This window comes from Neodiprion fabricii, chromosome 4 (genome assembly GCF_021155785.1).
Source record: "Neodiprion fabricii isolate iyNeoFabr1 chromosome 4, iyNeoFabr1.1, whole genome shotgun sequence".
NCBI classification, from domain to species: Eukaryota; Metazoa; Arthropoda; class Insecta; order Hymenoptera; family Diprionidae; genus Neodiprion; species Neodiprion fabricii.
This window is the reverse complement of record NC_060242.1, coordinates 29,598,292-29,611,511: the sequence shown is the minus strand read 5'-3', so window position 1 is coordinate 29,611,511 and position 13,220 is coordinate 29,598,292. Positions and strand designations below refer to the sequence as shown.

Here is a 13,220-nt window from a genome sequence, read left to right as displayed (position 1 = left end):
AATTTCTGTTTCATTTTTACTTAAGAAATGCAATGACTTTGCGCCTAATAGCTGCAACACATAACGCATCTGACAAATGTAGAGCTACACGAAATAAAAAGATTCTAAGCTCACGCCTGCGCTCCAGAATATAGCTAGATTCCTGTTTACGCCCTCAAAGCCTCGATGTGGGCTGTCAAATGACAGTTGCAGCCTCAAAGAACAAAAAAAATTGGTTGCAATCAATTGTGTGATGATATACGAAGCGTTGTGAAATAACTGGCAGTGTTTCAGGAGCCTGGTAACACTATCTTAATTCTTAGGTAATAAAATGTTAATTTCGAGGTTGGAATGATGATTTTCAGAAAATACACCGAGTACGTACGCATATCCGAAAGACAAGTTTCATCTATGGAATCGCTGGCACTCTTTTCAGACCACCAATCACTATTTTCCCAAGGTTTCTTATCCAACTCCAAGCAGCGCACAGTGTTGCATAAGACTCAATAATAGCACAATGATTGTGGTCAGTTCTTTGACCTACAAGTCTGTGAATCTGGTGATTCTAACCAAACTTTAAAAAACCACTCACACGAGTCATAGTTTCTCTTCTATAAGAACATGAGCCACAACAAGCAATTTAATTTAAAGCACTCTAACCTTGTCAGTGATTCGATATATTAAATTATTCCTCACATTTCAGACGGAAGAGCTGCTAGACCGACCACAAAAGCCAGTCATCACTGATGCTTGAATAATAAAGAAAACCTGAATAATTAAATAAAATTTGTTGATGCAATGGCTGTGATAAAACATGCGCTAAAACGAGAACTGTTTGCGCCAGCCGATCAGCAATTGCTTAGTCTCTGTCATGTTTGTAAGGCTTTTAAAAAAAAAAAGACTAGCTTTTTATGTATCGTTAGAACAACTGACACCCCAGGCTCACTATTGCTTTGCCAAGTTAAAAAAAATGACAAGAATGTCTATAAGAAAAAACAGTCCTGGCCTCTGACTGATATACAAATGGTTGATGGTGTCAATATTGACTCGCTGGACCTGGAAATATACATCGATAAGGTCTATAAATGGACAGCCACCTACGCTCAAGAAAGAACAACGTTCATACGGAATTTATACACATATTCTTGTAGCATGCCGCAAAGACCTGAGTTTAAAAATATACCCAGTGATTGGATGATCGATCCTGCATCTCTTAAAGAAAGCGACAGCATTATTTTCACACCGGGTAAATAATTTTCAAACAACCTTGATGCTGTTGTTCAGAAAGATACATGTATCATTATGTATATTGAATTTTTTCAGATTTGTTGTCTCAACCTGTATCTGCAGATTATCAACCAATTACTGACAAGGAGGCTACGTATCTAGCATCGTTGATGGCAAGTTGTGACTATGCAGTCTCAGATGCAGAACGTTTTATGGAAACACTCTCTAAAGATCTATCGATATTAGATGGGGTAAGATATTCTCAATTTTTAAGGCACCAAATAATCAGTAAAGATAAAACATGTTAATAAATGTGCATATTTCTTACTTCAATAGCAAAATGTACAATCGGTCCTAGTTTCCGAGCCTCAAGTAATTCAATTAATGAATGGTATCGAGGCTGCTATTACCGAAGCATCCTTAGTAGAATCACGTCTTGCTGTCTATGACGAGGCACTTGGTAGAATCAGAGATGCAATGGCTAGAGTTGGTCAAAAAAACCAAGCCATTCATACGGCTAATCACAACGCTAGACTTCTCCTCGAACAGCTTGACGCTGTAATTGTAAGTGTGTAACTACAAGGATTCTGCCTGAGTATTCTACAATCTACAGATTTTCCCACTCACCTTTCGAATTTTTACTCAACTAGACACAACTGGATATACCAGCAGAACACCAACGCACATTGAGCGAAGCAGAACTTCCAGGAGGTAGAGAAGAGCTCGGACGAGCAGGAGTAGCTTTATTGAAAGCTACATCTGTTCCTTTACCTCCTGGTCTTGATAAATTAGGAGCTGCTTCGGAACAACGTCGGCGTCTGGACAAACTTAGAGCTAAATTCTCTCTGATTGTAGCCAGGCATCTGAACAATCTATTCATACACTTGGTTTGTCTCTATTTTCTCTTTCTTGCCGTATATTGCTTTAGGCAATAGTCTGTAACCATTATCTTACTTGACTTGATTTTCAGGGCAATGACACAGGCGAAGCCTCAACCTCGACAACAGATCTTACGCTGCCTACGCATCAAGCTGTACATCGTGAACTAGAACCATACACCGAATTGATGAGATTACTCAGAGCTTTGGATAACAAAGCATTCACTCAATTAACAAAAGTGTACACTGGCACCATGAGCAAATTATACCAGAGAGACCTAAAGCTATTTTTTGAGGAAGCAAAAACTCGCGTTACTAGCAAAAAACTTAATGGTGGGTATATATAACCTCACATAAATTCAGCCATAGTATATACGCAAAAGTAAACATTTTGTTGTGCATCTTACATATATTTACAGCCAATACATCGAAATCTAGTGGACAAAAAGGGGATGACTTGGTTAGTCCAGCGCCTCTTTGTCTCTTGGGTGGGGAGGTTTGGGCTCCTCAAGGAGAGGGAGCCCTCTTAGATTCTGTTCTAGATAGAGCTCTTTCTCAATTGCAGCCTGTCTGTCTCGCTGAACAAGCTTTTTGCGTTTCGTTTTTCCAGCTTGACTCGGTTCTGTCGCCCGTGAAGGTACAAAATATTTCTTTACTTACATTTCGTTGAATCAAAGGTATATCGTTAGTTGCTTCTATTAGTTATAATATAGCAATTGATCAGTATATAATGCGTGAGGTGATTAATTGTTAAAAGGGAACTGAAGCGGACGAGACTGATAGTATTAGCAATGGAGCAACAAGTCCCGGATCAGCAAATTCTACTGCCAGTAAAAAGTTGGAAAGACAAGTTAACGAAGAAGTTAGAGCTACAATGGCTGCAATATTTCCATCCCTTGAGCCTGAATTGAACAATTTTATATCATATTTGGATAAAATAGACAGCTTGTAAGTTATTAGATTTCCGTTATCCTTAGCATTAATATTTCTGTCAAATGAATATAATTTACCCGACAATTCATTATCAGTTACGTTTGTAGTAAGAAAAATATTACTGTCCAACAACTTTAATAACAATAACAGCAAGTGAAATATTTTTTTTCCAGTTGGTGTTTATATGTACTAGTGCGGCTTTCACAGCACGTAATGTCAGCGCAGGATACAGGATCTTTTCTTTCAATGACTTTTGCATCTGCACTTGTACAGGTGAAGAGATCGTTTGATAAATTTATGCAGGCGCAACTACAGTCTATCTTGCGTGACACCAAAGTCAACCGTCGAACCAAATGTGGAATATTACCTTACGTTGAAAATCTTCAACCCTTTGCCCGAACTGCAGAACGGATATTCAAAAATTCTGATAGAAAAGTCGATCTAGAGAAGTGGTACACCAAACTCATTGAGGCAATGTTCGAAGCAATTGTAATACACAGTGGTGAACACCATAAAACACCACCGGAGGTCATAAAAATGGGTGAGTTACTTTCATTATTCGGTCATCCCCTGTGATTGTTTTAATCAATATTGTGATTTAATACTTATCTGACCAATTTTCACCATGCTGATATAGTTTGTATATGTGTGTTATGTATATACCGTTCCTACACCCAAAAGAGAATATATTATTTTTGCAGAAAATTTTCATCATCTCTACGACCTTTTGTCCCAGTTGAAAATTTCCGTATTAGATCATGAGAGAAAAGAAGCTAAGCAAAAATACCATGATGCTCTCCGAGCTTATGTGATTCAGTACTTTGGACGCCCACTTGAGAAATTGAATGTAAGATCCACACTCCACCTATATTTTTATTATTTTTTACATCTTGCAAATTCATTAACAATATTGATAATTTTGATTTTATTTGCTTCACAGCTCTTTTTTGAAGGTGTACAAGCAAAGGTAGGGTCAGGTGTAAAAGAATCCGAAATCAGCTACCAAATGGCATACAGCAAACAGGAACTGCGCAGAGTTGTTAAAGAGTACCCAGCTAGAGAGGTAAAAAAAGGATTGGAAAATCTATATCGAAAGGTTGAAAAGCATCTTTGTGAAACAGAAAATTTACTCCAGGTAAAAAAAACCTCTCATTGCATCCACAAAAATTCATTCACAGTTTGCATAATAATATGCGCACTAAAAAAATCACATACGTAGGTTGTTTGGAGCGAAATGCAACGTGAATTTATTGCTCAGTACAAAAATATCGAAGAGTTGATCCAACGATGTTACCCCGACAGCATGGTCACCCTGGAATTCAGTATTCAAGAAATATTAGAATTCTTTTCAGAGATAGCAAGGTCTCACTAAAGGCACGCATAGTCGAGTTATGTTATCGACACGTGGAAAAGTGTGGAACAAGTTGATACATAATAATTATGATATGAAAATTATGAATACTATATAAATTTTTCACTTAGAGTTGCAGAATAATGTAAATAATTATGTATACATATTGTAGATATTTAAAACTATCCAGATAAGCCTATAAACTAACGTATTTAAATATATCAATTATTTCATTAAATGTGTGTAGTAGCTAGGTAAAAGAACCACAGTTTAAGATTTGGCTTCACGTTTATGAATTTTCTTTACAGAATGATTGTCAATTTTTTTCTGCTGTTACCTGACCTTGAACGCACCAATTCTTAAGGATTTTAAAATACATAGTAATTTTCTAGCCTTAGACGAATAATTGGCTTTTTCTACATGCATATTGGTATTTATCCCAGTCTGCAGTCTTACATTAAGAGTTTGTTATATCTATTAAAAAACCCTATGAAAAGTAGGTAGTAAAAATAACTCCGAATAATCGAGACAAATACCTATTTCAAGTTTTCCTTTTATTCAAGAATACAGAATGTTATAGTGATTCTCGCAAATTTACAACAGTATATTTGAAGTAATACATTACTTTACAGTTCACAGTCTACTAATTACAAGCAACACAATTGTTTCACTATTTGGGGATTGGAGGATAGGCGTTCAGGTAGATAAGACCAGAAAACTTGGCCTGCAAATAAAACACTGATTAGAAATAAATGTTGAGCATTCAAATCATTTTATATAAGTTACTTAAGAGTAGTCAATCTTCTGTATCCATCCTCGTTAAATTAAAATTTAAAAGAAATGTATTATAATTAACATGAGTAGAAACTTTGAAATGCTACAGTGAAATACTTACAAATGAAATGGTTCCAATCGTGAAACCAACACCTATTAGAAGATGCAAATTATATTTTTTCTGCATGGCGTCATGATGGGTCTGCCACGCGCCTTGTGGTACTGGCAGGTCATTAAGTGTTGTTTGCTTGAATTCAGCTGGCGGATGGTACGAACGAGATCCTGGCAGTAAATATAAGACGTAAGGATAAATTGGAATATAAGATGACAATGGCTCGATTTAGTTTGAGCTAGGTTAAGTTAGATTGCACTGCTACGAAAGTACGGATAAAATTGTGTAAAATTGAAACGCCTAACTTGAATACATCGAGGGTCAATGTTTAACTAGAAAAATAAACTTCTGGGTCTTGATTCAGATATTCTAATTGCATTTAAGCTAAGAATATTACGTAATACCATCGGTATGATCTATAATATGTTGAAGAATATAGAGTAAATCGAAGGTAGCGAAGCGAAGTACGTTAAACTACCATTTTGACTTCAGCTGATCACAATTGTACTATATCAAGTCTCAATTGAGACAAAACTTACCGCTGCGAAAAACGTTTCTTCCTACTGGTCGCAGAATTTGGCCCAACATTGTTATAACGTAATCTTGTCTGCCTGTCGCGAGGAAAACGCAGATACCCGAGTAATTGACCGCTGCAGCAGACGCCTTACTTCCGCTCCCAGGATTCCCGTACAAATCTATCAGTGCAGTAACGTAACTGTCAATCTGGAGAGCAGGCTCTGATTTTTAAAAGACAAATTCAGGCTATTCGGTGATGCAAATGTGTATTGATTTTACGAACATAACTTAGCTGACGTGATTCTGAAATAAAATTATTTTATCCTTGATTATATTAAACGTATCAACCGAAAAGTGTACGTGGACCTTAGGTGCAGGGTAACTCTGTAACTAGTGTACTAGAGTAGAGTGAAGTAAACTTTTGCCACACTGCAGCTATAAATATTCCTAGACAAATTTCGTATGTTATTTCGTATGAACTACTTCAACGCGCATACCCGTCAGAGGTAGGAATAAAGATCTTTGACTTCAATCGAAAAGTTTATACTCCAGATAAATGGCATTTATCTTCTCGTTTCAGTAGCTGCGTTGATATTCCAAAAAATAAATCGGTCACTAGTTGGTTTTACAAGGTTGTTGCACTTGATCACGTAGTAGACACCAGTAGACACCACAGCGATATCGAAAACTGGTGAGACACGTAACGCGGAACTGTGGTATAGTAATTTCCTATCAGACCAAGCAAATCAATATTCTGACGTTCGTAGACGTCGGAAAAACCTAGCGTTGACTGAGAAATATAATGAGAGTTGCCCTAATGGTAAACATTCATCATTTACCATTTAAGTTATTAAGGTTGCTAATATGAATGATCATTTATTTTTGGAATTTGAATGGCAGCTGTGAATAAAAAAAAAAGTGAATATTGATTATTTATCATGTGAATGAGTGATGTTGCTGTAATATAGAATATATGCAAGATAATTATTTTAGTCATATTTCCATGAATCGATTTTATTTTTAAGAGAATATTCTTAGGTATGGGAGGGGGGGGGAGGGTTCCCAGGGTGAGGATTCACCCCTGCATCCTTCGACCCGCTTCCGACCACTGGTCACCTCTGATACATTGCAACAATGTATGTCTGATTATTATTTCTGTTATTCTTAGCCCACCACTGAGATTTTTTATGAATTTCACGCACCATGCATCAGAAAATGCTCTTGGTAACTGCTATGTAGAATTGTACACTCTTGTATACTATAATCGCGAGACACTTGGGCCGGCCTGGTCAACCCACGTGTGCGACGATCAAACTCTGTTATACACGCACTTGTTGCGAAAAATACTATTCTTGACATTTAAAATAGCTCAGAGTGAAGTGTTCTTTCGATTTACTGCATTATGTGAAAACTTGCTTTGTGAGTAGAATTTATAGCACCACTCAGATTAGACCTTTCGTCGGGTTTTTTTGAGCAGCAACAATGTAGGATTAGTGAACTTGTTTACACAGAAGCATCAATGCTTGACAGTGGTATTTGACAGAAGATGAAACCACAATGAAATATCGAATGATTCATTAAATACTTTGGTGAACGGGGTTGATCGAAATATATTACATACACGTACTTTATGAATAATGGAAAGTGAGGGTTTGTAATGATTTGTGATTGCCATGCTTTTTGGATGACGACAAACTCAATTAAGGCTTGGATTATTTGTACTTTATTCGAACAAGTACCTGACACGAACGAAGACTTGGATGTGTTTGTTTTTATCCTTTTTGCTTGCCCGCGTTTGGGCCATTTTCATTCAGAAGTAGTTTCAGATATTTTTACTATACAGCGGAGAATCCCCGCATAATTAGTTTGCATTTGGTGTTTTGCTATTGTAGCCGTTGAAGCAAACTTTTGAGTTCGGTGTTTGAATCAACTGCCGCCAGAGGTATCCGTAATGAGCCGTGTGGCCACGAAACATTAACTGAGGATATACGTCAGTGAACGTATTGGGGACAAGTTGAAAAAGTGTCCAGTTGTAAGCTGCAAGTAACAGTTCAACAACCCACCAGAATAGCGCTAGCGCAGCAAAGGAGCATGATATGAATTAGCAGTTGTAGTTAGAGTGAAGAAGTACCCTTGGGAGTGAAGTGTGCTGAGTTCAACAATTCAATATTTCTGGTGACTCAGTAGTCAGTGAAATCGCAGTATACAAAACCTCAACTATTTACGTAGTCCAAAATAATTTAGTACATTCGTTGACTGAAGAATATAAAGACAGTTGTCCCTTATGGGCTGTGGTGTGACAACCGAAAATCCTCTTGCGCTTGCGCCTTCTGAGATGTTCCAACGGTAGAGTTGAGAACTTATTGCAGAACATCAGAGTTACCGATTTCGGCATGATGCTGGCTGCATTCACTTTCCGAGTAACACAGTCTTCGCAATGGTAAGCCTGAGCCAGTACTTGGCCGTCTGTACTTATCGACTTGTCGGCGATACAAGAAATTAATAACGAGAATAAATTTCTTCCAAAATTCGGAGCAAAACAGTCATTTAATTAAAGCATAGGTACCCGAGAGAAGAATGTATACATATTTATATCAGATGTAATAATGATGCAGAGACCAAACAGTACACATGTATATGCTGTCCTGGTACGATATTAATATATATGATCCATTTACGATTAATACATGATGCATACTATAAATTACATAATTTTCCAGAAGACAAACTAGATTATCTACAATAATCGGCTATAATACGAAAACAGAAGAATTATTCATTTCGAAATGGAATTCTATTTGACACGCGCTAGATGTATTCCATAACATTAATATTCATAATTATTCCAACAACTTTTCATTTGCTCTCTCGATCTCGAATTTTCGTAGGCATAGAACCGAAATGCTATTTTAGCTAGTCGCAAGTGAACACTCTACGTTGGGTAGAGAAGCAAAGTTGTTTTTCGAGAAGTGTTCGTATGGAACAAAATTCAGAGTAACTGTAATACATCACGAATGCGCTAATTTTGATCGAAACGAAATGGATGCTCCGTATATGAAACAGTATTTAACGCAGTGTCCTGATTTGAAGACCTAAACAGGTGATTACCGGTGATTTTTATTTATTTTTTTTGATAGGGAGAGATAGAACGAAGCTTCTTAACACTTCGAGTGTATTTTAACACATATTTGAAAGGTGGGACCAAAAATTTTTATCATCCAACTGTTGCAGAACGGCAGCGTTATTAGCTGACCCGTTAACGGAAGGATATTTCTTTAGTCAATGGCTGACCATCGAAGGGCCTAGACGCTTGAGTCTAAAATCAGGCAGGAAAGATAAAGTGCGTATTTCGTGTCTGAAATGTAAAAACTAAAATCATTATACATCATATCATACAGCATAGATCATACATTGTACATAGTATGAAAATTCGAAACCAAAGTTTGAATGTTCGGATGTTCAGAAAGTGACGTCACCCAACACTTTTTTTCTCCTAACGCCATCGATCTATATAGACGGAAATCAGCTAACCGAATTCCTCAGTCTGGAAACAACCGCGCAGTAGAGCGGACGCATGAGAGTCGCGCTCCGCAAATTTCGAGTACCGGGTTCTCAACCTCCCGGATCCCGCGCTTCAGGTCCGCTACGTATTTCGAGTACCGGGTTCTCAACCTCCCGGATCCCGCGCTTCGGGTCCGCTACGCGGTGAAACTCGAGTTCCAGGACAAGCGCTCTGTAGTTTCTACGCTACAGGTCGGTACCTGGTGAAACTCGACTTCAGGAAGAAGCACTACGTAGTTTCTGAGCTCCAGGTCCGCTACCTGATAAAATTCGACTTCCAGGACATGCGTTCCGTGGTTCCTGCGCTCCAGGTTCTCTACCCGGTAAAACTTGACTTCGGGGACAAGCGCTCCGGAGTTCCTGCGCTCCAGGTCCACTACCTCGTGAAACTCGAGTTCCAGGACAAGCGCTCCGTAGTTATGGCTGTCCAGGTTTTTGACCTGGTGACTTTTGACCAAGCGCTCCGTAGTTTCTACGCTCCAGGTCCACTACCTGGTGAAACTCGACTTTCAGTACAAGCGCTGCGTAGTTTCTGCGCTCAAGGTTCACTACCTGGAGAAACTAGACTTCCGGGACAAGCGCTCCATCGTTCCTGCACTCCAGGTCCGCTACCTAGCGAAACTCGACTTCAAGGAGAGAACGAGGAGGACGAGGATTTGTGCTCAATGAGTTAAACATTTTTATATTATTCAATGGCAATTGTAATTATATTTCATCTAAAATTTTTCAAACTTGTCCTGTTTACAATAAATTATTTCAATTCATTTTTCGCGCAAGCACAAATTCAGTAGCTATAAATGCGCTGATAAAATTTGTTATATTATTAATTGATTAATTGATTATACCAATCCTTACACAATATTTTTGATGTGTTCTTATGCTGAAATTATTAATAACTATTCAAGGTATAACTTGAGGTGGTTATGGGTGGTTGTTGGAGGTGGTTGGCGGTGGTTGGAGGTAGTCGGAGGTGATGGAAGGTAGTCGCATAGTGAGGTGATGGGGTGATGGCGTAGTGGGGTGATGGGGTCATGAGGTAGTGGGGTGATTTGCATTTTTGGCGACATTTTTCGCGATTTTAGAAAAAGCTGGAATAAATTCGTTCTGGAATTATTCCGACGTAATTTTGCGAGACAAATCATTTAAGCGCAGTCCCAATACGCTGCGAGCAGCAAATCAGACATTACAGTCAAAAAACCAGAACCTGTGTTTTCGATATTCTTCAGCAGGTGCTTTTTCCTTCGTAACTTTTTTCCTGTTGATCCCACGCTCTTTTCGCTGCGTTCTCTGAGTTCCTGGGGATCCAATTAGTCAGGAAAGGGTCATACAAGTCGAATCTGAGACCACAAATTTTTGGCTCCAAAAATGAAGAAAAAAGTAAGGCTGACCCCTTTCCATTTTTGGCGAAAATTTTCGCGATTCTGAAAAGTGCTGGAATGAATTCTTTCTGGCACTAATCAGACGTAATTTTGCGAGACAAATCGATTAAGCGCAGTCCCGATACGCTGCGAGCAGCGAATCAAAAGTTACAGCCAAAAAACAAAACCTGTGATTATATGAATCCTTACGTAATGTTTTTGATGTGTTCTTATACTGAAAATATTTATTGCTATTCCAGGTACAACCCGAGGTGGTTATCGGTAGTTGATCGAGATGGTTGGCGATTGTTGGAGGTGGTCGGAGGTGGAGGAGGAGGAGGACGAACTGAACTGAGTCTCAAAGCCCTGTTGACATAAAAGCAGCTATCCGATAGAAATTATAGTTTATAGTTTAGACAGCCCATTGCATGACATTTCATTATAAATACATATGTTTCAATGTATTTACGAATAATTTATCAAATATACAGAGGTCATGTGCAAACAATAAATGAATTGATTCGACCGCAGTTTGATGTATTTATTAGAGCTTTAACAATAAATTTAAGCTTTGTTACTTCTTTTATTTTATTGTGGATAATCAAAAACATTTGCGACTAATCGTGCTGTGGAAGCATGGGGATTAAACCAAAGGTAGCAAAAGATTAGAAACAGTGTATGTAGAGTACGGGTATTTTTCTCATAATGCAAATAGAATAGAATACCACGCCTTGCGAATTAGCTTTCCAGTCAGAGATGAATGATGAATTTTAAGGACTGCATTATCGTTGTTGAATACTCTACGCCTCATCGGAAACGAAAATCTGGAACGATAAAATTGATGCACCGGATCATCGTCGACTTTAACTTTTGAAATGTCCTACCATTTTCGAACACCTCCAACCATCCTATTTAGCTATATTACCAGATTAGCTATGATATGAAAAGAGAAGAATTATTCATTTCGAAATGGGATTCTATTCGACGCGCGCTCGATGTATTCCATAACATTAGTATTCATAATTATTCCAACAACTTTTCATTTGCTCTCTCGATCTTGAATTTTCATAGGCATAGAATCGAAACGTTGTTTTAGCTGGTCGCAAGTGAAGTATCTGCGTTGGGTGGAGGAGCAGAATTGTTTTTCGAAAAGTATTCGGATGGAAAAAAATTCAGAGTAACTGTAATACATCACGGATGCGTTAATTTTGAACGAGATGAAATGGATGCTTCGTATATGAGACAGTATTTAACGCTGCGTAGTGGTTTAAAGACCTAGAAATGTGATAGGGAGAGAAAGAACGACGCTTCTTAACACTTCGAGTGTATTTTAACACACATTTGAAAGATACGAGCGAAATTTTTCATCATCCAACTGTCGCAGAACGGCAGCGTTATTAGCCGACCCGTTCACTGAAGAATATATCTTGAGTCAACGGCTGACCATCGAAGGGCCTGGCCGCTTGAGTCTGGAATCGGCAGGAGAGATAAAGTGCGTATTTCTTGGATGAAATGTGAAAGCTAAAATCATTATACATCATGTCATATCATCGTACATCATACATCATACATCGTACATCATACATCGTACTTCATACATCGTACATCATACATCGTCACACATAGTATTAAAGGTCGAAACCAAAGTTTGGATGTCGGATGTTCAGAAAGTGACGTCACCAATTCAAAATCAGCTAGCCGAATTTCTCAGTCTGGAAACAACCGCGCAGTAGAGCGGACGTAGGAGGATCGCGCTCCGCAAATTTCGAGTACCGGGTTCTCAACCTCCCGGATCCCGCGCTTCGGGTCCGCTACGCGGTGAAACTCAACTTCCCGGATAAGCGCTCCGTGGTTTCTCGTTCACGTTTACAATAAATTATTTCAATTCGTTTTTCGCGCAACCCCAAATTCGGTAGCTGTCAGTCCGCTAATAAAATTTCTCGACTTCCAGGATAAGCGCTCCGTGGTTCCTGGTTCATGTTGACAATAAATTATTTCAATTCCTTTTTCGCGCAACCCCAAATTCGGTAGCTGTCAGTTCGCTAATAAAATTTCTCGACTTCCAGGATAAGCGCTCCGTGGTTCCTGGTTCACGTTTACAATAAATTATTTCAATTCCTTTTTCGCGCAACCCCAAATTCGGTAGCTGTCAGTTCGCTAATAAAATTTCTCGACTTCCAGGATAAGCGCTCCGTGGTTCCTGGTTCACGTTTACAATAAATTATTTCAATTCCTTTTTCGCGCAACCCCAAATTCGGTAGCTGTCAGTCCGCTAATAAAATTTCTCGACTTCCAGGATAAGCGCTCCGTGGTTTCTCGTTCACGTTTACAATAAATTATTTCAATTCCTTTTTCGCGCAACCCCAAATTCGGTAGCTGTCAGTCCGCTAATAAAATTTCTCGACTTCCAGGATAAGCGCTCCGTGGTTTCTCGTTCACGTTTACAATAAACTATTTCAATTCGTTTTTCGCGCAACCCCAAATTCGGTAGCTGTCAGTCCGCTAATAAAATTTCTCGACTTCCAGGATAA

General features: G+C 38.6%; 3 protein-coding genes across 3 annotated transcripts; 2 read left to right on the top strand and 1 right to left on the bottom strand.

Annotated features, from left to right (window-relative positions):
• The first annotated feature begins 777 nt into the window (after positions 1-777).
• LOC124181412 (exocyst complex component 1) lies at positions 778-5,422 on the top strand. Its single transcript, XM_046567978.1, has 11 exons — positions 778-1,225; positions 1,303-1,457; positions 1,543-1,770; positions 1,857-2,093; positions 2,177-2,417; positions 2,504-2,721; positions 2,842-3,032; positions 3,191-3,558; positions 3,719-3,864; positions 3,958-4,152; positions 4,237-5,422. The coding sequence occupies exons 1-11, from the start codon at positions 778-780 to the stop codon at positions 4,387-4,389; spliced, it is 2,580 nt and encodes an 859-aa protein (XP_046423934.1). The 3' UTR covers positions 4,390-5,422.
• On the bottom strand, positions 4,902-6,149 carry LOC124181417. The gene is made up of 3 exons (XM_046567983.1): positions 5,794-6,149; positions 5,264-5,424; positions 4,902-5,092 (listed from the first exon to the last, which is right to left on the bottom strand). Exons 1-3 carry the CDS (start codon positions 5,840-5,842, stop codon positions 5,039-5,041), a joined length of 264 nt encoding a protein of 87 aa, XP_046423939.1. The 5' UTR covers positions 5,843-6,149; the 3' UTR covers positions 4,902-5,038.
• A 3,336-nt stretch (positions 6,150-9,485) lies between these two features.
• LOC124181416 lies at positions 9,486-10,981 on the top strand. The gene is made up of 2 exons (XM_046567982.1): positions 9,486-10,000; positions 10,950-10,981. The coding sequence occupies exons 1-2, from the start codon at positions 9,616-9,618 to the stop codon at positions 10,973-10,975; spliced, it is 411 nt and encodes a 136-aa protein (XP_046423938.1). The 5' UTR covers positions 9,486-9,615; the 3' UTR covers positions 10,976-10,981.
• Positions 10,982-13,220: the final 2,239 nt, after the last annotated feature.